We start from the raw sequence: 27,994 nt of genomic DNA, 5'->3' as shown, positions 1-27,994 counted from the left end.
TGGTGCTTAGTAGACTGTCAGGATGTTCTTGGGGTTTGTTTTGGGAAAGTGTTGGGGGGGCGGGGGAGGGGGGGTAGGAATCTGTGTTGCAGCTGAGAAGTCGGCTGTAGGATAATTTCCTTGAGCAAACATCCTTCCCTCCTGAGATATTTCTCAAATTGCCTGAACTGCTTTGTTCAGGGCTGTGTTTGCCTGGAGTTGAGTGGTAATTCCCAGGAAATACAAATTTATGAAAGGCATATTTTTGGGAATACCTATTGGAGAACATTTTTCTTTCAAAACATGCTTTTCCCTAGTAGTGCTGTTAGGGTTTGGTTTGGTTTTTTTCCCAGTTCTTTCAGTGCATTTTTGCCAATGAAGAGCATGTTTAAAAAAAAATACTCCCTGCTTATGGGCTGTTGACTCAACTTTTATGCTATTAATATTCTTTTGCCACTTTTTTTTTTTTTTTCCCCTCTGCAGTCTCTGGTCTCTTCCCTCAGTTGCACACAGCCCACAGATCACCTCATCCCTCTCTGTCCATCTTTCCCCTCATTATTGCAAATTCTTCTACCTCTTCCCAAGCTGGCATCTCCTGTTCACCACACCCTGACACATCTGTGCCAATTTATTTTTAGCTTTTCTTAGTTGTGTTTATGTAACACAGACTTTTGAATTAGTCTCCTTTAATTGGTATAGGAGCATTTAATTCTTTCCTTTTTCATTTTTTGCTGCACCTCAAGTTGATTCTCAGGGAGGGGAAGAGTTTCAAAGGTTTGTGATGTTTTTATTGGTACTCTTGGCTGCTCGTTCACTGCACCTGGCTCCAGCAGCCTGTTCATCCCAGCAGGACTCACCTGTGAGATATTCAGCATTTCATGGGATGGAAACAACCTGCGGGGTCTGCTCACTGCCCTGCTCTTTCTGCACTGAGGTTTGCTGCATTTTGTTGGCAGCATTTCTGTGGATGCACCAACGCTCAGGTGGGCTCTGCTGGTGGGGCTGGTGTGAGCAGAGGTGGGGGCAATATGTCAAACTCAAAAGTTGTCTGAGTGGCATTTTGGGTGTAAAATGAGCCTTGAGGGTGGGAGGTTGTTTGCTTGCCCTGTCCTGGAGCTTTGAGGGCACCGGGAGGATCTTTGGGTGGAGAAGTGATGCTACAGCTCCTGGGGTGCAGAGGGCCAGTGATGGGGCCAGAGCTGCTCCTGTTCCTGCAGCGAGGGTTTAAAAACACCCTGCAGAGTGTGCGTGTCACCCCCTGTGCTGGGACCTTCCTGCAGGGAAATGCTGCCCCAGAAAAGGCAAGTTCAGCCCTGCAGCACAGCAGAAAGGGATTTTGTAGAGGTTGTTGTGAGTTCTCTGACTTCCCTGTAGCACCAGCCTGTGAAACCCTGGAGATGGTTCTCCAGCAGCCTCTGAATCTCTCCTCCAGTGACAAATCACCCCCACTCTTTGCCTGCTTTGAGTAATGTTCACTCCTGCACTGTGAATATTTTTATCCTCTCTCTCTGCCCAGCAGAAATTGATTACAGAGATAATTTTTGGTCTCGTGCCTCATTCCTACCTCAGTGTGATTTTCTCAGGCTCCATCCAGGCCCTGGGATGGGAGCAGAAGGTTTTTCACTTGCTCATGTGCAGCCCTGGTGTGGTGTTATCAAGGTGGTGTGTTGGGGTTAACAGGCCATGTATCCCAAATATCCTGGTGAAATTTAATTATGCAAAGTGTACCTTCAGTTTTGAGTGTCTGTCTAAAGAAATAAAAGAGTCATGATGCCAGCAATGCCTTGGTAGAGCAAATTTTGGGGTATAGGGTGGTGGGGAAGAAGGTCTGCTCATGCAGACAGGTGAGTTAGGGGCTGATGGTGAAGTTTGTTGGGTTGCATTGTTGTTGATGTTTTTCTTTTTAAAGAAACAAATCAGAGTTAGTCTGTTTTTCTGCAGAAGTTCTCATTACCAGCATAGCTATTACAGCATGCTGAGGCTGTTATTTGCCCTTAAGAGCTGAGAGAGTGGAATTTCCGTTCTTTTTAATAATGTGACTTTTACCAGGGCGAGTGGGCTGTGAATTAGTGCTTCATTATGGGCTGACATCAGAGTCCCCACTTCAGAATTACCTACTCAAGAAAACAGCTTAGATTTGGTTGCCTGACTCATTTAGGCACTTGAACATCCTACCAATACAGAATTATATCTAAAGTATATTTAACAAGTTCTGCTCCTTTGAATAACAATGAGTCTGATGAAGCAATACAATAAATATTTTTGTGGCTATTAAGGGACAATTATGTTTGTAGAGCTTGAATCCTTGTTCTGTGGTTTTCAAAACACGGTAGAATTGCTAATAAACATGTGTTGACAATAAGGAACAATTTATATGAGTGGAATAAGATGCTTGGGTGATGCTAGACTTGGAGTTGGAAACCTGAATTTAAAAAAAAAAAAAAAATCAGTTGGAAAACTGAATCCTGCTCCTCTCACAGTGAATGTGTTCTGTGTGTTACCTAAAAAAAATAAACAGGATTTGGTGTAATTTTTTAGCAGTGTCTGCAAATCCTGTGAAGTTCCTTTGTACAAAATTTGTGTCTGGGAGTGAAAGATCACACAGGTTTGACAAAATACGACATAACTCAGCATTGCCACAAGCCAGCAGTTGTGTGTGTGGAGCAGCTTTGTCATCAGAAATTCTCTGAATTTTTCATGGCATGATGTTCTGTGTCTTTTCAAAGCATGGCTGTAGTATTTGATGTGATCTTGCCCCATCCCTTCTTAAACAGATGAGATCACAGCAACCAGAAACATCTGGAAGGTGCTGGCAGTGAATGTGCTCAGCACGCTCTGCAGATGAGTTCATTTCTGTTCTTTTATAAAAATGTCACTGTTTTCAGTCTGTTTTACCTTACAGAGGTGCTTCAGGTCATGTTTTCCCCCTCATGAATCCACAAATCCATGTCTTTTAATTGTCCTGGGTATCACAGGAGTGTTTAAATGTTGCTGTTCCTGATGCACAGAGCAGCTGTTCGAGGTTTCATACTCACATCACTGTCACTGCACATCTTGGAATCTTTCTCACAACTTCAAGTCTCAGTGCTTGAGACTGAAAACTTGGCTTATTAAACAGGAGAGAAGCCAGTGGAATATGCAGTTTTCATATCGTTGTTTCTATGGGCAGGAACTCGTCGTGTTAATTCTCACTTTGGGCAGAATTAAAGACTTTTCAACAAAGCTGAATTGTGGGGTTTTTTCTCCATTTTATTGCCATGGCACGTGTATTTCAGTTGTATCAACTTTATGTACTTGGTACTAAAGCAATGAGGCAAATACATGTATTAGCAGGGGAAAGGAGAAGAAAATGCTGTTTCAGGAATCAGAAAGCCTTAGTTGCTAATTTTAAATGTTCTTCTATATGGCAAACTATAAAAAGGCAATAAAAGCGTTTAATTTGCAAATTACAGTTCTAGATTGGTTTTTATGTTGGATTTTTTTTCCCCTTGTAGTTAGGATTTTTGTAACACTTCTACCAAAATATTTTCAGTGGCAGGATTAGAGCCTTTGCCTGGTAGGATTAAGTAATTAAGGTGTTCATTTTGTCCATGAATCCTTGCATTTCAGATGAAAGGAGATTAGAAGTGAGGGGTAATAAATACAAGGAAGAGGTGAAAAGATTAAGGCAAGAGAAACTAATGAAAGCACTTCAGTTTGGTGACCAGTTTGAGAGAGTTTTAAAAATCTGATGATGAATAAGCCAGTGTCTAGTCCAGCAGATAAAATGCAGAAATACTTTGTGTTTCTGCCCTTTTCTTTCACTGAACAATGGGATATTGTCATCCCATGGGTGCTGAAAAACGAGTCCTGGTCTGACTCACCGCTCCTCAAAACCATCTTCTGTCCTGGTCTCTGGTCTTTGTTTCCAGTTATGTTTTATCTATTGAGACATTTCAGCAGGATAAGAGCCTCTGATTTCAGGGATACAGTTCAATCTGTACAAATAAACAAGCTTTGCCATTATTAGTCCACCTTTTAAGGTATTTTATTTACCCTGTCAGCTTTCAGAGGACTTAATGTCCCTTCCCAATGAGTTCATGTAATAACTAGTTTTGTTAGAAGATACAGCACTGCTCCCTGGTGTTATTGTGCTTGGAATTGTGGCTTTATTAAAAAAACCTGACAAAGAAGCCCAAGGATAAACAATCACTCTTGATACACTTCCAAACATGCCTGGCTTTGACCTTCAGTCCTCTGAATATGCTGCAGAAACACCTGAAAATCAGAGCAGCATTTTGTTTATAAGCAGCCAGTGCTCTCCAAGGTCAGAGATTGGGACTTATTTGTGTAATACTAATAGAGAACTCTGCTCCTGTTTTGCATGTTGATTTCTCATTGTGTTCAAAGCCGTGCCAGACACTGTGTAAAGAGAATATAGAAGTTTACTGAGAAATTGAGTGATGGTACGTTGCATCTGTGTGATGAGTCTGGTCCTTGAGCTGCTCTAGAAGGGGGTGGGGAGCTTCCTGCTCATTTGTGAAAAATGATTCTTTTATTGTAGCATGGCTCATATTCTCCATTTTCAGATGGGTTTGCGTTGCTTCCTGTTTCCCCAAAAGCTGCTTTTCTGTGACGACAGTCTTCACTTGCAATCAGGGATTAATAATTTCAATTTTTACGACATTGCAGCAGATCAAACTGCAGAGCTGTGGTGTGTCCTCACCAGGTACCTCTGGGATGATGAGGATGTGCCTTCCCAATCCTTCAGCGTGTCCCACATCGCTTCCCAAGGCGCTCGCAGCCCAATCCCATCCTGCCCAAACAATTTCTTGGACAATACAAAGACAAGGAAGGTTCTGAAGGTCTTCAGTTGCAGTAAATGAACACATGGGCTTAAAAACCAATTTCAGTTATGGAAATTGTATTACTTAAAATTTAAGGCTTGTGATGGTTGTGATGTAAGAGGGCAAAATGTGGTCTAAATTAATTCTATATGTAAAATACTAATTCTTTTGGTGATTCATCCTGAAACAGAGCAGTGTGTGTTCTCTGAGGTGCTGTCAGCTGCTGGTTTTTCCTTCCATGGCTCTGGGGAATGGTGTTGGGACAGCTGGTGAATGTATAATGTTATGGTGGAAAGAGTAAGGTGCTTTAAAGGCCTGAAACAATAATTTAAGGCTGTGTTGTTTTGACCTTGGAGTGAAATCAGTTTGGCTGTGGTTGTGTGTGACTTCTACATCATGTCCAGCAAAAGGATCTGAGTTTATTCTGAGGACACCTGTGTGGAAATTCACTTGGAAAGCTAAAAACAGCCCTTCTAAGAAACATTCCTGCGAACTTCATATGCACTAACCAAGGATTCTACAACACGCTCTTACTGCAGCTTTTTTTTAAAGGAAGCATTGAAATTCTAATGGCTCTTACTCTGTGTTCTCACTGTAACAACTGTTGCTTTGCAGTAACAAAAAATGCTATATTTTGGGGAAATAGCTACTGTTGGTCAACTCACTACTCCTATGATGCTTGGTTATAAAAGACAGCCTTATTTAAAGACTGCCTCAGTTTAGTGTCCTATACAAGGTTATAAACAAATATGGGGTGTTTTTTTAAATTGCCTTCTGTTCTGTTATGGGAAAATATGTGGTTTATTTATGGAAAAGCCTTTGTTAGTGTAGGAATTCGATCTTGGTTTGTATGGCATGTTATTTTTAGCTTAGTTTAAGGGTGTAATGAGGCTCTGTTTTCTTGGGTCTTGACTCACCAGCTAGAGGGAAAGCCAGTATAAATTTATGATAAAATATTTGCATTTATGGATACTCTGAAGCATTTTTTTCCCCCCAAGAAGTGTCTGGACAATGCTGTGTGTGATTTTTGGGGTATCCTGTGCAAGGCCAGAGATGGACTCCATAATCCTTGTGGATCCCTTCCAACTCAGGGTATCCTGTGATTCCTTACACAGCTTAAAATAATCCCAAAGTCAAGAGCAGAGCACTGGGTCAGCACACTGAGGTGCAAAGCCGTGGCTTAGGGATGTTCCAGGGGATTCTCCTGCAGGAATATGGTCCAGGAGGTTCCTTTCCCGTTGGAAAGATCCATGTCTGTTTTCTGAATAGTTGTTATTAATGTTATTTTACAGTTGGATAGGGGAGCTCAGGAGGATCTTGATGCTGTTTTCATCATAACCTTCATTTCCAGAGAAACAGTGGCTTCAGGACCTATTTTTAAGTCCCGCTCATTGGCTCCTTTTTGGGTATCAAAATCAGGGTAGCAGAAGCCAGGCATAAGAACAAAATTAGCCATGGGATCTGTTCAGTTATCTCGCTGCAGATTAGTTCCCTTCAGCCCTGATTCTGTCATCCTCCCTCGTGCTGAGCAGCCTTTTCTACTGCAGCCGCTGCACTGAACTTGCTGGGTTTGGTTGCATGCTAAGAGATGGGCATTTGAGAATGTGGGTCTCCTGTTGATGTTCCCTGTTTGCTGATACCCAGCTCACCTCTGTTTCCCTCGCAGATGGGGAGAACTCCAGGACGAAGATGAGGAGCGCGGTGTCGGTGCGGGAGGGCCAGGGGGTCGTGCTGCTCTGTGGGACACCCCCCCGGGCAGGAGGTAAGGGACCCTCGGGGCTGATGGGGCTGGGCAAGGTCCCTGGAGATGCCAAAGAGCAGAGCAAGAGTGAAATCTGGGTTCTGAAGTAACTGAAAGGAGAAAGGAACCAAAAACAGAGGAGGGGAGGGAAGTATTTAAGAGGATTTACTTTTATCTTAAATTGCCTTTCTAGTTCCTAGGAATTTCTGTGCGCTTAATGTGTCTGATTTTTATGGTATTTCCTGTAATTAATGGTGTATCTTCTGGAGTTAGATTCTGCCCAATTTCACAACTGCTGAGCCTCAATGAATCCAGTTCTCCCTGTGAGCAGACAATTGCAGAGAGGAGATTGTTGTCTTTAGCAGTGCTGGTGTCTGCCCGTGTTCTTGCAATCAAGACGTTCTGTGATGTGATGGAATGATGCTGTGTAATTTAAACCACTGCTGTACTGAGGGGATGAGAAAAGTGGATAGATGGATTCTTAGTGGACCAAAAGTTGCAAGTACATTTCATCCCACATTCTGCATCTTCAGCCTTTGACTAATTGCTATTGAGCCTCAAGTCATATTTGAAAGGAACTGATTTTATTGTTTGTAATTGATATGGAGTGCCATTATTGAAGGGCTGTGATGTTAAACATTAGATTTGATTGCAAAGACAAGGTAGTAGAAGCTAGACATTATATTCAATAATATGGGTATTGTTGCCTCATAAATTTGGCAGAGTCCAAGCAGACACAGCCATAAAGTGGCAATTTTACAACTGTCTGAGCTTGCAGATTTTTTTTCCCTCTAAACTGATACATACTCTTAAATCATCTTTATAGCCTTACAACAGCTTTGTCTTTCAGCATCTGAGAAAATGGGTCATTCTCCCAGCTATCTGTAAGAATTGGAATGATTAAATTTTGCTTCTAGATGCAGCCCAAAGTCTGCATCTCCCCCAGCTGTTCCTACAGCTGTGTCCTGTGTGTGGGTTTACACCCAGAGGTGATGGCCAAGCTGAGACAGCTCTGCCTGACTCAGGCAAGGTTTAAATTTGAGGTGTGGAACAGGAGGTGATGCCAAACATGCTCGTGTTGCTGAGAACAGTGGTTGGAAGAGGTGAGAATTCCTTTTGCAGGCAGCAGATGGGAGGTGATTGACACCCCCACACTAATTGTGGTTCATGCAAAAACCAGAGCTGAGCGCTCCCAGAATTACCAAATGGGATTGAGAACTGGTACCAGAATTATTTCAGATCCTTGGCTTTGTCTGAGAGTTGGAGAATTAACTGTTAAAGTTTTCAGGCACATGGAGCAAGGTGGAAAAAAATCCCTCTCCTCCTTTCTTCACTGAAATAAAGCTGTAGCAGGGTGACATCAAACATGCCGGGCCCCTGGGTCTGACAGGGCAGGATGCAGGGCAGGAAGTCTGGGATAAAACATCCAGCCAGAAAGCAGAAGTAGTTTGTTAGGAAGAGCAGGGATGGTTTAGGAACAGCTGACCTGGCCTGAGGGATGTTCAGCCCTTTCCAGATCAGTGATCTGACTATTTTTTTTAACTTTGATTCTGTATTTATCGCGCTGAGCTAACAATTCCACACACTGCTAATTCTAAAAGCCTTCTCCACCAGCTTGTTTCCTCTCCCCCTCTAGCCCCCAAAATACTCTGCTTTTGTTTTCTGGCATGTTGTGCAGTTTCTAAGATCTGGCTAACTTAATTGCACTTATTTCTTGCATTCTCTGTAAGGAGTTTGCAAGAAGAGACTTGATTAAATAGTGATTATTCCTCCCTGTACAGCATTCCAGTTACAATAGACCAGTGTTCATCCCCAAAGTTCTTAGTGTGGAAAAAGAAAATTGCTTCCCTTCTACAATTTATCGTATTTTTTTCCTTGCATATCTTAGGCACAGATATTTACATAAGTCATATGAATGTCCCTTTTCAACAGGGAGCAAATTATTCGTGCAGTTAGCAGTGGTTTTGTCCTTTTGGCGTGTGCAGTTCCAGCTCCGTGGGGGTGTGCACATCCAGCATTTAAACCAACAGTAGAACTCCATTTACGAATCACAAACCACTCCAATACTTTATTTAGAGCTAGCACATTTCCCCTTTGACATTCCCTTTCCAAGCAGCCCTGGTTGGGATTTACTGAATGAAGATTTGGTAAATGACCGGCTTTGAGCGTGAAGACGTTCCCTCCCCCAAATATTTTTCTGATCCAGCCTGGTTTTATGTCAGATATTCCAAGTTGTATCATAATTGAGCAGTGATGTTTGGATAATTAAGATGGTCATCTGTCATCATTCTGCATGGCCATGCTTCTGGATCTTTGAATTCTGTGGCAGGGAACTTGTTAACCTTCTCTAGGCACCCTGTGCCAGGGCCTCCCCACCCTCATGGTAAAGAATTTCATCCTAAAATCCCATTTAGTCTGTTAAAATCCCCTTTTTTTGCCACAAAAAAAACAGTAAATCATCTCACCCACATACTCAAAAGGTAAAATAACATCAAAAATGGATTTATGTGGGTCTGCTACTTTTCCAGTTGTTACAACCTTTAAATTGCACTGAAATCTCTACAGCTATTTTGACTTTTTACTGTGTTACTGTTGCATCTTTAAGGATTTTAAAGGGCTGTCAATCCAACAAACATTTCAATACCCAAAACTTAATGTTGGACACAGTTGATGTGCAGCTGGTTAAAAAACATTCATGTGATGCTAATTTTTGCCCATTCTGCCAAGAATGGAAAAAGCTAGACATATGGAGATCTAAAAATGATTTTTCTCTGCTATTGATTTTGTTCCAGAATTGGTATCTAACAAGTGACAAAGCCCTCAGTAAAGCAAATCTGCAAGTTCCTGTAGGGTTTTACCTCCTGTTACTACTGTACTGTGATTATTGTGTAGCTTGTCTTCAGCTGTTATTTCTGTTTCTATATATTGGGATTTAGATTTGTTTAGTACAGCCAGTTTTCCTCATCTGGCATTGATTTTGGATTTATGAGGTATTTCTGTTCTTCGAGAGAGGAGGAGGCAATGAGGCATAGTCCTTTTGTGTTATCTGGGGTGGTTTAAAGCTGCTTTATATACAGAGAAAAGGATGGCTTGTAATGGTACAAGTGAAGATTTGCTTGATGGTTATTTGAACATTTCAACAAATTTTGGTTTGCCTGGAAAAACTCGGCATTAGTTTTACATTGCTGTACTTCCTGCTGCGTTATTCCCATGGGGAATGTGACCATAACCCAGGAGAACTTAAATAAATAACAGGAATTTTGTGGAGCTGACGAGCTGTCGGTTGGAGATTGCAAGGAAATTCTGCTTGTGTTAAATTCCTAATTAGCCTTGTGTGCTCCGTGTTCCTGTTTCATGCAATGTGGCAGGGATGTTCCCACGTGCATAATGCAGCAAGAACATGTTCTCCCTCTTCATATCATTCCCTGATAAATGTGGGCTTAATCCATAAGTGAGACTGGATTTGAAGGACAGGGATCAGTTCAGCTCGCAGCATATTGTGTCAGAGTTGTGACATGCTGATAGGAAATAATATTAGATCATGGAAAAATAGATCCCAATTTATTGCTCAGTGTTTGCTGTGACAAATCCTTCACTGAATAGTGTCATGTCTGTTCCAAACGAGTGTTTAGACTTGCAAATTTTTGCTCATGTCTCTTGTATTGCCATTCGGAGACCTGCAAGTTCCAGCAGGGCTCTCCTTCATGAATAACATGGCATGGGAAGAGTCTCAGATGCCAGAAATATCTGGATGCTCTGATTGCTTCTCTTCTGGAACTCTTGAATAGCAACGTGCTGTTTTTCATTGTTTTTTTAATTTAACTATAAGTTAAATAAATTTTACATATTTGGCTATGGAAACATTTCATGCCTTTAAAGCAAAGCAAAGCTAAACAGTTGGAACTCCAGAATGTGATGATTTCTTTCCTACTGCACATCAGTGTGGTGTGGAAAGGCTTGGGTTGGAAGAGACCTTAAAGATCTCATCCCACCCCCAGCCATGGGCAGGGACATCTTCCACTGTCCCAGGCTGCTCCAAGCCCCAATGTCCAACCTGGCCTTGGACACTGCCAGGGATCCAGGGGCAGCCCCAGCTGCTCTGGGCACCCTGTGCCAGGGCCTGCCCACCCTAAGTAAAGAATTTCTTCCTAATATCCCATCTAAACTCCCCTTTCAGGAGGTGAAAACCACCCTGGGTTTGCACCTTTGCTTTCTGCTTTTGTTGCAGGTTGTGGATGACACACGTCTGGGCCTGAGCAATAAATCACACTTGCAGAGGTTTTTGCACACAAATGTATTTTAAGGAGAGTGGTACCTTGAATATTGGAAGAGCAATGGCCTTAAAAGTGGTTCCATAGTGTTCTTGAGCTGTTTCAGTCTGCCAAGGAGAAATGGCATTTTTATTTAAAAACATATTTTTCAATAGTCCTGCTGGTGTCATCATCATCATCTGCACAAATTTCAGCTGACAGTTTGAAATCAAATGTTACCTGAGAGACGCTTACATTTGTCCATATGAGGGAAAATAATACATGTTCCCAGCTGGATTTTCCAGTGATTTCTATCTGCCAGAGCATTATTTTCACCACCAGTACCAAACCAGTGCTGCAGAGACACTCTGCTATGCACTTTGTCAGATGCAGCCTTTCTGAAGCACTTTTTTCTTTTGATAAAGCTGTGTTCCAGGCTGAGGTAATCCAGGCTGAAATTAATATATCTTATTTATATATTTGTGCATCATCTTCAGTTACTTCATAGTGGATGTTTTTAAGCTGACATGGAAGTGTATAACTGACCTAAGAAGCTTTCAGCAGTTTCTTACCCCAAAATCTGACAGAACTCTTTAACTCCATGTTCTGTTGTGGGGTATCTCTTGGAAGACTGGAGGGGGTGGAAAGAAAGGAAGAGGTAGATTAGGAAGAACCAAATTGCAAGAAAAAGAATTCAGGTTGAACCTTTTCACTTACCCAGTCCCAGGTATCTCAGTTATGCCTTGGGGAAAAGAGGAGGAAATTGGAGAAAATAACTGCATTTGGCTCTCCACCAAGTTTCTTTTTGTCCCTAAATTGTGACTGTGGGGTATTTCTCCTCCCGCTCTTTATTATCTTCTCTACTAAAATATTCGGGTTTTTTCTCTGGAAACAGGATAATTGATTAGGAAGAGGCAGGAGGGAGATGGCTGCAGTCCCAGCACACAATCCCAGCTGATCCCAGCACTCGGACAAGAGTGCTGAAAGGAATTTTTGTTTTTCACAAGGACTTATCATGTACCTGCTCCTAAAAGAGTGCAAGAGTACCAAATGAAAGTGTCACTAATTACTGCTTCCATGTATAAATATCGGTGCTTTACTTTGAAAATTGACTCCTGAGTATTTCCATTACTTTCCCTTCGTTTATGTGCTTAATATTTAACATTCACAAGAAATCAGATTTATTTTAGTTCAGCAGTAAACTAAACTATCACCTTTTTATCCTCAAAATTATTATAGGCAGGAAGCAATTTAAAATACTTCCAGCTATTGAAAAAGCACAACAGAGTTCTGGAAATGCTCTCAGCAATTAAATGTAAAGTTCTAGGGAGGTGATTAAAAGAACAATTTGTCACTTGCAGTGGATATGGCTAATGGGGATGTATTTACATATTGCTTCCTAAAGCACTTTCTTACTTTTCTGCCTACTTCCAGAGTGGGAACAGTGTGCTGAGAGCCAGGACACTTGGAATGACACAGCAAGTCCGGAGCAATTAGTGCAGAAATGTGATAAAGAGGGACGAACCCATCCCCCTCCCGCACGGCTCCAGGGGAAGCGAAATGGGGTTTTTTATTCAGCACTGGAACCCAACTGCAGCAGAGCCTTTTTGTCAGACTCTCATTAACATCTGGGCTTCCTTGGGAGCACCAAGGAACATTTAACCTGCCAGCTGAGGAGCAGTTTGCTATTAAAAGGTTGTGTTCAGTGTGAAAGCTGCCCCTGGCTAATGGTCCCTTTCCAGCAGGCAGGGCCACGTGCTGAGCCCTTCTCCAGGGAATGTGCTTGGTGGAGTTGGACTTGCCATGAGAGGGTTTGGTGTTAATAAAGAGATCAGCTGCCAGTCTGGAACATCTGTTTCCCAGGGATGAGCTTAGAAATGTGGGTGCTTTAAGTACTGTGGTGAGCGTTGCTTTTGACTCTGCTTTAAGGGCTTGGAAAAGCTCCACCAGTTATTAAGTGTAGGGAACAGGTGACCTTTAGGGCTGTTTGACATCCCTGTGGCACCTGAGCACAGGTGACAGATCTGTGTGTGCAGTCACCTCTTGGCCAGTTCTGTGGCTGTGCTGTAGGCTGGGGGACAGGAGAGGAAAATACAATTTACCACGTTTGAAGAATTGCATCTGTTTTTACATCAAACTGAAGCTCATTCCAAAATCAGAAAAACGAGTGGACTCTTACCCTATTCCATTTAAAAATGAAAATTAGGTTTTAGCCTGAAGTAGGAACCTTGCAACTTCAGCTGAAACATTTCAATATTCTCATTAAATGAGTAGATTGAAATTGCAAGATACTCTGTGTGTGTGTCTCAAGCTGCTCTCATTGTTCTGGGTGTATTCCATACACAGAAGTTGCATGCCTGGTTACCTGCACAGCAGGCTGAAAATTGATCTGGTATATTTTAGCTATAAAATAATTCACCTTTTATGCCAAAACAATTAATGTTATACATTAGTTTCAAGTCAGAGTGTTGCCGTTATACTGTGGAATAAAATTAATTTCTTGGGATACGTTCTTCACTTGGGAAGTCACTCTTGGGACCTGTATTCCCATCCTGCAATTTACATTTTGTATAAACAGAAATTCAGCCAGAAGAGTTATTCTGCAGAGTTCAGGTGAAATTTCAGTGGTTGGGAAAACGCTGCACCTATTTTAACCAGATCATCACTGCCTCAACCTTACTCCTGGAGGCCACAATTCAAGCCCTGCTGTAGATAGGTTTTGTAATTGTCATTCTTTTTATATAGAGGACATTAACAAAAAGTAAACTACCAACCCACAGTTTGTTCTCTGAAGTGTGGTTGCAGCTAAAGACTTTCATTATCAGTGATAGAATTACTTGAATGCCAACATCCCAGGACCCCCCTGGGAAATGCACAGTTGTGAGCATTGGTTTGGTTTGGTTTTCCCAGCTGGACATACCTAGGATAGTTTTTAACTTCTGGGCATTGCATGTGTGCAAGAATAGACCCTAAACCCTTGAAATTACGTACAATTTATCGCAGATGAAATTCTGAACTGTTTTTTCATTGCCCAAATGGTGCCATTCCTGACAGTGGCACCTCGTGACGTTTTAAGCTCCAGTTTCCACATCCATTTTGGGAGCACATAAACACCCTGTCTTACGCCTCCGGTGCAGAAGATTTTTATTTGGAAAGCAACCTTGAATGTTTACCAGAGGAAATGAGGGAGATGTTACTTGTTTTATGGCACAGAGAAAGGATTACCAAGAGCAGCTGGTGGTGGGGGCTTGCCCAGGGGAGGACAGGGTGAACTAAGGGCAGGAAAGTTGGCCCAAATAAGAAAGGAGGAGAAGTATTAAAGAGAAGTTTGAAGGTAATTTACATAAAATAAAACCAGTTATACTCCTGGGGGCACTCACATTCCAGTATCCCAATCTCACATCAGTGTAATGCAAGGATTTTCCTTCAGGGAGGTGAGGACAGTTTGCACCCAAGAGCATCCTCTGCAACCTTAACGCACTTTTGCCTCATTAATTAATTTCCTACTTGTGAGTAGTTTGTTTGCCCTTCCCCAGAGGTCCCTGTGCAGAGCTGTAGCAGTGGAGATAAATGAACATTTTTGTGGGTGGCTGTCCCACAAAACCCAACCTGAATGCTCAGGGTGAGCTCTCAGAGCTCCTCCCTCCCGAGTGATGCTCATCCACAAACAAGAGACTTTGCTCCCTTTTCTGCCATTTCATCACAGTTTGAGCTGAAATTGGGCCAAATCATGAACTAATTGGTTTCTGCCTTAGTTATGGAGTCTGTTATTATCCTCTCAAAATCAGTGTTACTTTTCCATTATTTTTAACTCTGAGGTAGATCATTCAAAAGAGCTGTTTGCTGCAAATTTCCGTGTTTTAATTGCAGTTTCTGTCATTGCTAAATTCTGTCTGATTGCTTTCTTGCAAACGGTTTTCCAGGAGCCACGTGCCATCCTGTGGGATCGGCAGAGGGCCAATTGGAGACACAAAATACCAGGATATTTCAGCTTCCCCTTGTGTCTCTGCTACAGAGTATTGTGAAATCAGAACTGGAGAAATGCATGAAATAATTAGGATTTGGGTATCAGTGATTGGCATGAAACTTCTTTATGTTTTGGTGGTTGTTTTTTTCTGTTTGGTTGGTTTTTTGGATTTTTTGGGATTTTTTTTTTTTTAACCTCTAAGCATTGTTTAGTCAGCTCTGTGCATCCCCAAATCAGGAATTTTCATTTATTACCAGGTTTATTTATGGGAACACCCTCTTGGCTAATTCAAATCCAGTCAGTTTTATATCTGCTTGAGAAGAATATTGTTCACATCACTTACTTGTGGCTATTTTAGAAGTCTTATTTAGGTGTGAATTATGGGGCTGGCAGGTAAGTGTTAAGCAGCTGTAGAGCAGTGATGGCCCAGAAGACGAGGAGCAAGCGCTGACATTATTTATGCAAATTATGGATAAAATGAACTTTATGAATTGTCCTTCTCCTTTCGATCATAGGTCTATGTGCCTTTTTTTGCCCCAAAACTTCCTGAATTTAATTATAATTTTGGATTTCCCCCACTGCTGTTATCACTTAAATTCTGTTTGCAAGAAGTAAGATCACCCTGGTTCTGTTAGTGATTCCCAGTCATGTGTTGCAATCTCCCTTAAAAGGAATATGTAATACAATTTAAAGCCTTATTTTCAAAAGGATGTGCATGAACTTAAGGCTTGGCTTTGAACATAGTTAAAAACCAATAAATGTGTGGGGTTTACCCCATTATGTTCCTTTAGCAACAGTAATTTGGGGGTTTTTAAGGTTCATAAATGGCAGGAAATGACCCTGGTAAACCTCAAAGGCCACGGTGATTTAATCATTGAACTTCATAAAGAATTCAGGTTTAAAACTGGCAGGTGATTTTATAAGCATTTTTTAATTGAGCACCTAGGTGCACAAAAGGCCTGCAACAGTGTGAACATGCTGAGTTTGTTGGAGACTGCACAGTAAATAATAATCAAATAATGCCAAATAAAGAGAAGCCGCCAACCAAGACGTAGTAAACAAATAAAAATTGAGTAATAACTGTAATTTCCAATACCTTATCCACGTATGGTCGCCAAATAAGGAAAAAATGCATTGGAAAGCAAAGGCTTAGAACTGGGAGGAAGCCCAGGAGAGACATATTACTTCCATTTATAACAGAAAATCAACTGAAAACTTGTAATTGACAGAAAGGGAGTGAGTTTGTGTCCCTGGAGGTGCCCTAAGATCAGCAACAGGCAAATGGTGTAAACATAATAAATCACACCACAAGTTGTTTAATATGATCGGTTTCTTTTTTTTTTTACTTTGGAAAATAAGAATACAATTTCGTAAAGGAAAATAAATATAAAATGAGGTCGTGGTGGTGGGGCACAGGGAAAGAAAGACCCTGGTCTTTCTCAAGAGTCAGTGAAAATATGTGTTGAATGGGGAATTGGGTTCCCAGGAGTGTTTATTCATAGGCTGTTGGAGGATCCAATTAAACTGGAATATGCTTTGCATGGCTTCCATCATCCCAGGGACTGATTTCAGTGGGTTTGCTCTTGGCTTAACCTGATATCATGGAATGAAATGCAGCTGCTTATTTTCCAGATCTCTCCATCCCCTTGCACTGTTTTGGATGTGTTTTTTCTTTTCATTTTCTTGGTTTTTTTAAGCATAAAATAATATTTTGAGCAAGGAAACACAAGTAGCTCAATAAGTATCAGAACCAGTACAGCCAAGTGTCACCCACCACTGTGTCTTGTGGGTGTCTGGGTTTGGTGTAGAGCTGAAAATGGGTATTTTTGGTACCTAACTTGGTGTGCAGCCTCTCCCTCAGCCCTGTGATCGCTCTCTCCACCCAGTTCTTCTGCAGAAAGAGTTCTCCTCTCTTTTCTAGCCCTTCCCATGTAGAAAGACCATACACTCCTCACTCTCTAAGAGGTTGTAGTGCCTTTCAAACTCCTCAGGTGTACTCTCTTTTTGCTTTTTTTAAAATGATTTAGTGCTTCCCACTGCAATAATTCCCCCATTGTTTCCTGGCAAATCCTTGCTGGCCTTCCTTTCCATAAATTAATTGCACTTCTCGAGTTCTGGAGGAAGGAATTATGGTGAAAGCCATCATTGCTCATGAGGAGATGCTGCAGGTCCACAGGAGTGATGGTCTTAAAGATCTTTTCCTCCTTATGGTTCTGTCTGTTTCTGACAATAAATATTACTAAATACGATAGAAGTTCAACTCCTGAGCAGAGTCCTGAGCCTGTTAATGGCTGGCTTAAACACGCCACTGCTGCAAAATTATCTTAATGGAAGAGGTTTAAATATTGATAGAAGAAAATTAAAAGCAGTTTAATGATCAGCCGTTTCATTTGATGCCCTTTTTGCATTAGGCAGCCCATAAATTTAATAATTTCATTTACTGAGTGTTTTTCTCACCTGCACAGTCTCTTACCTTGTGTTAAATTGTCCTGTTGGCTTTGGCAGCCTCGGGAGATGTCGAGGGTTCAGGAGGTGTCACCTTTCCATTTCATGATACACCTGAATTTGGGCACCCTCAAATTAGAGCTGGGCAGGAAGGGTTGAACTCCATTTCGTGGGGGCAGTGCCAGTGCTGCAGACACTGGAACGCAAAGAGAGGTCAATCAAGCTGTAATCGTCGCTAATTAGTGCTTCCAGAAGCTGTAATCTCTGTATAAGTGGCACGTGGGTGAAAAATTATTCCTTGCCTGGAACACCATTAAAAATGTATTTCCTTTGATCCTGTAGGAAATGAGTGAGACAAACACGTGGCCTCACACAGGAAGGGGCTTTTGCCAATTAAAATTGGACACAGAGCTCGCAGTGATGCTCAGAAAACAAAACACATTTAGTGGGTTTTTTGCCAAATCTCCTAGTTTATCTTTTGAGGGATGGGTTGGTGTTTTTTTTTCCTTTCACATAATCCTAATGAATGGTAGCAAGGGCTACTTTCCCATACCTTACAGAAATTTTTTTATGGATTTTTTAATGAAATAGTAGTTCTACTGTGTGATGAGCCCTACTGGGAATTTAGGCTTCTTCTGACATTCTTATCACGTGGATACTCCTGTCCTGTTTCTACCTGCTAAGCATCTGGCTGAGCAGTTAAGTAGCTACTGAGTGAATAATCTTTCCGTTTTAGCAAAGTTTGGTCTTGCTTTTGCTGTCTGCTCCTATTTCCTTGCATATTAAATGTCAGGGATAAAAAAAAAAAGAGATTTAAACAAAACACCTAAAATCTGGATTTCTTTCACCTTTTTTTTTCTGCTGGAGGAGATGGGGATTTGGTGAAAAAAATGGGTGGGGGGGTTGCTAATTTCTGGTACTCTTTAAAATCTGTTTTTCTCAGTCATTGGCTCTGTTACACAATGAAGTATGGTATATAATGCAGTGCTGGAAAATACAGTAATGACCTGATCTTTGAAGAAAAAAAAAAAAGCTGAACAAAACCCCTTTGCTTGTGCTTTTTTTTCCCCACCCAGACTTGTCGTTTGCTTGGATCTTCAATGAGTATCCATCGTTTGTGCAGGAGGACAGCCGGCGCTTCGTGTCCCAGGAGACGGGACACCTGTACATAGCCAAGGTGGAGCCATCAGATGTGGGCAACTACACCTGTGTGGTGACCAGCACGGCCACCAACAGCCACGTGCTGGGCTCCCCCACGCCCCTGGTGCTGCGCACGGACGGTACGGCCGCCCTGGAGTCAGGGAAACACCGGGAGTCAGGGATAATTCCAGGCGTCACTCAGCGTTCTCGGCTCTTGCACCATAAATTCTCGTGTTTTGTCCAAACACTGGTTGCTTTCTACACAGATAAACTCTGTTGTGTGCTCCCCTCCCAACTCTGTCCCTGATTTCACTGTGCTCCTCTTTATAAGTGGAGTGTGAGAGAAATGAACTTGATTTTGAATTGCGAAAGAGAGAGGAAAAAAAGCCTTTAAACATCACCTTCAAAAATTGACCTTCTCAATTGTGTCCCATAGGTGTGATGGGAGAATACGAGCCCAAAATAGAGGTTCAGTTCCCTGAGACGCTCCCTGCAGCCAAAGGCTCCACTGTGAAGCTGGAATGCTTTGCCCTAGGAAAGTAAGTTTTCATCCTCATTGAAAGTGGAAGCACCTTAGGGTTCACCTGCACGAGAGATGTGGGCTTCTGGCAGTTGTTCTGGTGTTTTCCAAAGACCTGATTTTGGTTATCACAACTCCTGCCCTGAAATAAGGGGACAAAGAGTCTTGGAGTGTATTTTGATTTTGTTCAGAACTAAGATGTGTATGTTGGCAGCACAGGAATTTACATTTCACTTCAAATTAGCTTGAGTAGATTCAGTGTGGTTTTGCATATGACCTTTGAACTAAGTCTCTCTTCACTGTGCAAGGAAATGGTGTTCAAGTCTGTGACAAAATTGTCTGAATTTTCCTCTTGAATGTACTTGATGCTTTCATAATATTGTTCTTCCTTTATAGCCAAAATAAAGATTGAAATGCATTTCTCCTCTGAATGATGCTTCACTCACAACTGATATCTTTTCTCTTTCACAGATGATCTGAGAATGCATTTCTGTTTCTGTAAATGTGTTTACTCACCAGTGTGTGCTTTGTTTGCAGGCAGCTTTGTCAGGGGCCCATATCAGATTGATAATTTGATCACACACTATTGCTTTGGCTGGCTGGTGAGGGGAGGAGGGAAAGTTTGCAAATCAGGGAATAAAGGGCTGCTGGAGGATGGCAGTTTGAAAAGACTTGCCTGGATTCTCCCTCCATGGAAGCTACTGGTAAATCTCACCTGTCCGCAGGGGAAGCCAGTGCTGATTTACAAGAAATTTTGCAATTATTGGGCATTCACATAGTTAATCCTGACAAATTTGGTACCACAAGTGCAGTGCAGGAATCAGCAGTGAATGCAAATCAGGTGCCAGAGTGTCTGACCATCTGTCATGTACAGTGTGATTGCTGCTTTTAACACAGCCTGTAAGTCACTGCTGAATTTCGTTTGCTTTAAGTATCTCATTATGACAATCAAGGACTTTAAGCAAAACTGTTTAAAATCTCATTACTCTCTCTTTAGCCCTGTGCCTCAGATTAACTGGAGAAGAACTGACGGGCTGCCATTTCCAAGTAAAATAAAGCTGAGGAAATCCAATGGCATGATTGAGATCCCTAATTTCCAGCAGGAGGACGCAGGGCTGTATGAATGTATCACCGAAAATTCCAGAGGAAAAAACATTGCAAGAGGACGTCTCACTTACTATGGTAGGAAACTTGTGTTCTCCCCCTCTCCCACCTTTCTTTACACGTGAAACACAAGCTGCTCTGGGCTACTCTGGAATTTCCAGCTTCTGCAGTTCCATCAGGCATTTGGGCTTAAAAATCCTCGTGGCATTTTAAGTGCTCCTAGAAAATGAGAACTTCTGCACCAGTTTCTTGGTAAGATCTCTGAGAAATGGCTTAAGTTCACCAGTGTTGTTGAGAGTAAAGCAACGTGTGCTTGTGTCTGGTTTTTTCTGTGATGGAATTTTTTTTTTTTTAAACACCACTTCTTGGTCCATTGGTGAAACCTTCAATTTTCAGTCGATTGGATTTATTTGGGGGATCATTGAGGCCTCACATTTATGGCAAGTACAAATTTTGTCTTGCTTTGTGGAAAGATTACTGATGGATATTCTCAATCCTGTGCTTTCAAAACAGCCAATTTTATTCTAAAATGAGTAAATAAATGGGAGGATATAATCCAGTATAGGAAATGAAATAATATGAAATTTTATAGCTGGAAGAAAGGCAGTCTCTTGTGCATTTAAGGCTATAGAGTGGAATGAGTATCAGCAAAGCACACTGGTGCTGGTGTAAAGCGAGAGTGATTTGCAACAAAGTGGTAATTGACAATTTTTGTTAAAGCCAGATCTCGGCAAATATAATTTTCTTTACTTCAGTGGCAATTTAAACAGTGTTTCTGACTCTGCCTTGGAATGTTTCCCTCATGTAGGAGTATTTGAGCAAAGAGATGGGTTTTTAGTTGTATGAAGGCGCAGAGCACAGCCCCTCTGCAGCTGGGAGCAGGTTCTTTACTGCTTCTCCATGGGGAGCTGCTGGTTGGTAGAACACACAGAGATTTTGGTCCATGAAGATTTTAGTTTAAGACACAACAGATTTTATAAGGAGGAAGGAAAAGAGGTTTCTCCGACTTCCAAATAAAGCTTTCCACTGAATGAATGCCCCGTTGTTGGAAATGTTCAAGGTCAGGTTGGACAGGGGACCTGAAGCAACAGGAATTTTCCAATAACTAATTGTAATTACGACATTTGAGAAATCCTATGATTAACATCGGGCAGTAAATCCAAGCTACTTCACCTGCCAGAGTCCTCTGCCACTCCAAACTTGGCACTGTGCATTTGGTTCTATTAAGTGGCCTTATTTGCTGCTTGAAAGTTCCAAAGTTGTAGTTTGTACATCAGTTTGGCTCAACATTCCTATGCCAGTGTTAAATCGGGGCACTTGTGAGATACATCAGTGTAAATCACATATAAACTAGAGGAGATTTGTTCATCAGTCCTTGCAGTTCCAACAGTGGCCATTCCTGGGGGTATCTGCCCTGCTTCCCAAGTTCTGCTTTGCTCATTAAGAGGCCACGGAGCTGAAATAAAGAATGTTGCAAATCAATAAAAGCAACCCAGCTGCAGTTCTGTAACAACGGAATCAGTGTGAACGTTTTCATTGCAAATCTAGGCAGGGATTTGAACCCTCAGATGGAGTTCATACTCCAGTAGGAATGTCTGCCCATGTTAGAGTCATCCCTAATATGGATGTTTATCTTCAAAAGAATAATGAGACCTGTAGTGGCAGTAATGGCACTCCAACTGTTTCATTTCATTTGTTCTGCTCCATGGAACCCATTCTGCAGAATTAAATAGATTTAAGTAATCTTTCTTATTTTGGTACTTGCTTTGTTGTTGCAGATAGAATTCCAACAAGCCCGGGTTCAGGATAGGATCATTTTAACCCTTTCTGATAATTTGAAGGATTTTAATTCTTTTTTTGTAGATTAATGATGTTCTATAACTAAAGATAGTATCTTGTGATGGATTGCCGCCTCATCTGATGGCAAAGCCCAGAAATCTGTCTGGTAAAGAAATCTAACCACGTCCCACTCAGTCTTCCAGTAAAAGATCAATATTTAAGGAAGTTGTTCTGAAAGCAGATGAGGATTTGGAGGAAACTAATGCAATATACTGAAGACATAAAGTAAAAAATCACTCGTGTGCCAGAAAATACCAATGCTGTCAAAAATCCACAGATCTGGTGTTGTTAGGGAATGTTGGCTGCTGTTAAAACACTCCACTGGTAGAAGTTTAAGGCGTGTCTGCTTATCAAACACAGAAGCATGTAGACATTACAAAAGTACAAATGTCTTTTTCTTTCAATAGTGACAACATTTATTTTCCTCTTGGCAGAAGAAAGTGTGTCTCTGCCTGACCCCAAAAAAAAACAGTGTGAAAGGGATTGGGGTTAACGTTTTGCAAGTTGTCATTGTGAAATAATGTGAAAAGGAAATCTTTAGGAGGAAAAAATATTGACAAAAATCTTTCATGGGCCTAAAAAATAGGTTTTTCTTTCCTTGCAGACTTTAAGGATTCTTTGTAGATGTAACATAAAGTCCCAAAGAGAAGCTTGAAACATTCATTGCTGTGCTGCGAAGTGAAACGCTCCTATTCTGATTTGTTTTATGAGCTGAAACTGGAATGTTTAAAATCTGAAAATCAGGTTTTCCAGTGCATGAATTGCTTGGTTAAAACCCCCCCCACGTAAGTTTTCTATGCTATTCTGCCTCTTCATCGAAGAATGAATTAATAGCCTTGAAGGCACAAAGCACCTGAACACAGGATTAACTTTACTCCTGTCCATAGTTAGCTGCTCGAGAATTCTTATAAATCTGTTGCATCTGGAACTCTCATCCTGAAAAAAATGAAATGAGTCTGTTTTATTAAAATTGTGGTGTTTTAAATATAACTCTCAACCCGTAGTTGACGTTGATAATTAAAATAGATATTCTAAACCAGATATTCTGGGTTCTTTCATTGCAATACTCACAGACTGTTAGTCTTTTTTTCTCCTCAAGGATTTTATCAAGAAAAGTCTGACATCAAATGTTCAGTTTTTTGTCCTTTTTACAGTTCCAACATTTGTTAAATGCCAGTTTTCTATTCATGGGAGTTCAGATTGTACTAAAAATAGGACAAGATTATCCAACTTTGATTGACTGTAGAACCTGAATATATAAATAATTTGGTTTCCGTTTATTAGTGTGTTCGTTTGTCATCACTTAACAGCTTCCCATAAAGAGATAATGGAAAAAAAAAAGAATCCATGGAGATCCTTCATGGCAGAGAGGAATGAGAGGCAATGAAACAATTGCATTCTTGTGCTTTAGGATGCAGTTAAACATGAAGCATGGTAAAGATACGTAAAGCAATTTATTTAAAGTATAATTGAAGAAAATATATTCTTAATTAGCCCATGCTGATACACCAGAAGTCCTGCTTGACAGTACCAAGGTAAAATGTTTGACAGGGAGGAGGAAATTCTGCTGCTGTTCTCCTTTTGCTCTGCAGTGCTGGTGTGTGATAACAAAGACAAAATCCCCCCGGAATAAGTAGAATCTACATCTATTTTTTGTTGTATCAAAAGTACTGGTATATTTGGGGGGTTTTTTTTTGAATAATCTACCAGCAAAATTAAACTGAAATTGTGTTATTTGTGTATGAGGAAATATACTCTGTGTAAGGCCTGTCTGTGTAAAGGTTTTATCTGATAGCCTGACTCTGTCTTGTGCTTAGAGGTGTCTTCAAAACATCAACAACAAAGCTGCAAATGACTAAATAATAATACCAATGAGTTGCTGAGTTTGATCAGCCTAGAGTTTAATTGTTAATGCTGTCTAATAATATCATTTTCTTGCTGCACAGACAAATAGTTTGTCTTCTTTTACATAGTAAAGCTTTCCCCAGGGCTTTGGAATTGCCTGTTGCTTGATGGCATTTTTATTTTTGAATGGGAGTCAAAAAATGGACATTTTCAGGGATGTGTCAGCTGCTTCTCTAGGCCCAGCTGTTTTATCTGAACAAAAGTTATTCATGTGTGAAGTCCCTTGGAGTTTTGAGATGAAATAAGGGTTCATCCCTGCAGCAGGCACCAGTGGGAGTGTCAGAGCCTGACTTCCAGGCAGACTGCTTGGAAAACTGCAGGTTACACTTTCCAGGTGGGTTTTCTCCCCATTTGCTTCACAGCTGCTTCCTCTGGGAAGTTCTTTCGGCTCTGATTTCTTGCCCAACTGCTGAGCTCCCCAAAGGTGTTTCAGAGATTTCCAGCCCAGCTTTCCTAGTGGCAATGTCAGAGGAAAGGCAGGAGTGTAAGCAGCAGCCACTCGTGTGAATCACAGTCAGGGACTGTTCTGGAGGAGCCTCCCAGAGGCTTTGGGTCCCAGCAGAGCACAGAACTCCCTGGAAGAGTCATGGCCCTGAACTTCTGTCTTCTCTTCATTCTATTCCCCTGGCCTACAGAATTAACAACGAGATTTTTATTGAATTCCTTAATTCTGGAGTAAACCATACATAAAAACACGTGTTTTGATGCATCGTGCGTGGTTAGTCCACAAATAATTTACAAATCCCAGCACAGCCTTTGAAAAGTGTCACTTCTTCGGCCACTGCTTCCAGGAGCATCGCTGCAGTTGGTCTGCATTCACATCAACTCCCAGAATGTCACAGAGGATTTTGTAGAAGTCTGAAAAAATGGTTCTTCCTTCCCTTTCGGCCTACAGGGAAGGCCTGGAGTGTAATAAAGCAACAGTTGTTTCCTGCAGGCCCAACTGCCTGGAAGAGAAGGGTCATCATAACCACCAAAAAAAGATGAGAGAAGCCTCTCCCTGGGATACTTTTTTATGAAGTTACACACTTGTTCTCTCCTTGCCTCTGGGATCGGGAGAACTGCGAGGAATATTTTAGGCTAAAACAACTGAAGCAAAATCCAGGCTGGTGCTTTTCCAAGTGACTGGCCATGGAGCTGACGGCTAACCTGCTTTAGAAAATCACTTACCTACAAGCATTTCGTCCTGGGGGAGCTCCAGATGAATCTTTCATGAAGATTGCACAGCAAGTTCCAAAGAATTCTTAGTATTATCCCAAAATACGGATTCCTGTCACAGTCTCAAACCGTGCACTGTGAGCTCCATTAAAATTAACTTCCAACCTCTCAGCTTACAGGACAGTGTCTATTTTTATATTGTTTTTTTCATGTCAGCGAGGATGTGCTGCCTGCTTGCCCCTCCCTTGCTTTAGGAGGGAGAAGTGACTCCTTCTTTCCTTAGGAAGATGCAGGTTTCACACCAACTGTGCAGTAGTTCCAGGAGAGAATAATGAGGCTTTGTTACCAAGCCTTCCTTCAGGAGCACAGATGGTGGAATCAGATATTTTGGGCAGTAAAATTTGCCTGGCAGTGACAAGACCTTGAGAGGAATAAAGCTGTTCATACAGAGTCCTTCAGTGTCCTGAGGCAGAGCTCAACAGAAAAGGGGCAGTGCTGGGCTTGGCAGGTCCTGATCCTGTTTTGAGACGGTGTCAAGAGTATCGGAGCAGTATCAGAGCTGCTGATACCTGACCTTCTGTCTGTGCATGAACCACCTTTACCCTGGCCAGAAGTCAGAGTATTCCCAGCTGGAATTGCCCCTGTTGAGCTGTCTTTTCAATTTTGAGCTGGTTGGTTGAATTGTTCTTTTTCAAAGACAGATTGAAAGGGTGTTTTTCTTTCTGCTGAACACCTCCATCGGTAATTGGAAGAGAAAAAGAGCCTTCCTCAAGGAAATCACTGAAGTGTCCATCAGCACTCTATTGTGGACAGGCAAGCACCAGGAATTTCTCACGCTGTGCCTTGGGAAGCTGTTCTGTGCATTTCTGCTTTGTTGTATTGTGTGGGAATTTGGGAAACCTTCCTATGGAGACTGCCTGACACAGAGTCCTAGAACAAGATTTATGGCGTAGACAATGTTTTTCTTATTGGTAGAATTGAATCCAAGTTCTTTAAATCTTGAAAACAGATTATATTTAAACTACTTTGAAGTGGAGATAGGCAGCAGATGTGAAATATTCCACGTGTACGGATCCATCATAATTCAAGCACTGCTGAATGTTGCATAGGCATTTAGGTGTGCAAAGTGCAGGGAGCTCATTACATGGAGCCCTGAGCCTTCATACCCTTGAAACATGTGGGGTAAATACTCCCAGTGACAATGTGGGATAAAGCAATGGCTCTGTCTTGAACTCCAGTGTTTTGACATGAGCTGTGAAGATTTTACCCCAGTTGATACTGGTGAAATTGTACATTCATGTGACACAAAGATCAGGTCATCCTGTCTTTTGCAGCTGACCTCGATAAAGAGGGTGTAAAAAATAAACAATCCCCAGATCGGTGAAAGGTGTTAATCCTCATGGGAATGTGGGGGAAAAAAAAGCAGTATCAGAGTATTTCACTGTCAGCAAATATTGGTCGAATTCCAATATTTATTAGTTGTTAATATCTCAATGAATACATTTTAGGAAGTTCTTCTGTAAGAAGTTAACCCTAAGTATGGCTACATAAATCAATTAATAATTATCATAAAAGCCTGGTGCTGTACGTGGTCACGTTGAGGTCTTTTCACTGCATTGCAGAGCTGGTGATGGAGAGGAGATGTTGGTGCTAGGAAACAAGGAACCTTTTAAAAGGAAATCAGTGCCAACCCTCATCCAAAGCTGGCCTGGCTGGTGCTGTGCCTGGGGCAGTGGAAAGGTTCAGCTCTCAGCTGCGCTCACTTCCCTCATGGCCACAGGCAAATCATTAATTTCCTTGGCCTGAGTTAATTGTTGGTGGAACTCCACTGTAGTGGGAAGTTCAACAGGAATTAATCTGACCTTCTGTGCTTCCAAAGCTCTGTATTAAATAATGTTTTCATGCATCACCAGGGACTTGTTTTCTCCTGGTTGTTTTCATGTGAGGGTGATACAAGACGTTCCTGAATGACTCACTTAAGATAAGCGAATTGACTCTGGAAAATTCTTTGCCCATAGCTAAGTGTTTGCAGCCAAGTTTCATCCTACTCTTTTATCTTTTCTCCATAGGCAATGTCCAGAATTTATCTTTTCTTGGAGAAATAGCATAGACTGAGATTATGAACTTTCTAGTAAATTAAATAAATTCAAAGAAAATTCACAAATTACCTATGAAACAGTGTTGAACTGATGTGTGAAATAGCACTAAAAGAATAAACTACTGTTGTCTTTCATGCATTGATGTTTATTTGCCAAGTGAGCTTTCTCCTTCCTGTGAAAGCTGTAACAGATGTTTTAAATATCTTTACAGTTTTAAGTGTATTTTGGGTAATTCTGAAGGATGCGTGGTATTATTGCATCAAATTTTGGCTTAAAAAATAGTGATTTTTATGGACTTTCTTCTACTGGTTTGCATTACCCAAATTCTGTGCCAAGTCTTCTGCTTTCAAAAACAGTCTCATATACCCATGTTTTCATCCAGTTAAGTGCTGCCTTGCATTAGAAAACAATTTAAATGGTATTTAGCACTAAGGCTGACATACCATTATTTTTTTTTTTTAGGACTTAAAGGATTCTCTTCAGCATTAATTTGATGATTTAGCCACATCACTTACTTAATTTCAGTCTCACCATTAATGCCTTTCTCTTACATTTGCCTCGATTGCAAAATGATGTTGTTTAATCATTAGTGATTTTAATATTGGTTTCACTAGTCCAGCTTTAGTGATCTGCACTCTCAATTTTCTTCTGGTTTACTGCTCATAATACAAATGTATAAAAGGAATAATAAGTTATTTGTTTCATTAGGGGCTTGGAACAGGACCAGTGGGAAGCTCTGTTGGTACAGATGAGTCTGGGCAGAAAATTGATGAGTTCTGTGCCAATTAACCCTTTGATGTGCAGCAATAACTTGTGAGGGTCTTTGTTGCTGATGTGTATTTTATCTGCAGCAAAACCTCACTGGATCCAGCCCATAAAGGATGTGGAAGTCGCTGTGGAGGACACCTTGTACTGGGATTGCAGAGCAAGTGGGAAGCCCAAACCATCCTACAGGTGGCTGAAGAATGGAGAGCAGCTGGCAATAGAGGTAACATTCTGTTTTGAAAACCTGGTGCTGTGT

The 27,994-nt window shown here is 41.3% G+C and overlaps 1 protein-coding gene across 1 annotated transcript in view; it reads left to right on the top strand.

The window, feature by feature from the left end:
• The window catches only part of LOC309576978 (contactin-3-like), a gene marked incomplete at both ends in the record, with an annotated part of 69,891 nt that overhangs the window by 16,657 nt on the left and 25,240 nt on the right, over positions 1-27,994 (top strand). The window contains 5 exons of the mRNA XM_082288612.1: positions 6,472-6,567; positions 18,285-18,488; positions 18,785-18,887; positions 19,866-20,050; positions 27,825-27,961. Of these exons, the coding sequence (XP_082144738.1) occupies positions 6,472-6,567; positions 18,285-18,488; positions 18,785-18,887; positions 19,866-20,050; positions 27,825-27,961 (725 nt within the window). The remainder of the gene's footprint in view (positions 1-6,471; positions 6,568-18,284; positions 18,489-18,784; positions 18,888-19,865; positions 20,051-27,824; positions 27,962-27,994) is intronic.

Source organism: Coloeus monedula (assembly GCF_965178545.1).
Source record: "Coloeus monedula genome assembly, chromosome: 11".
Lineage (NCBI taxonomy): Eukaryota > Metazoa > Chordata > Aves > Passeriformes > Corvidae > Coloeus > Coloeus monedula.
Note: the sequence above shows the minus strand (reverse complement) of the source record. Positions and strands in the feature narration are given on the sequence as shown.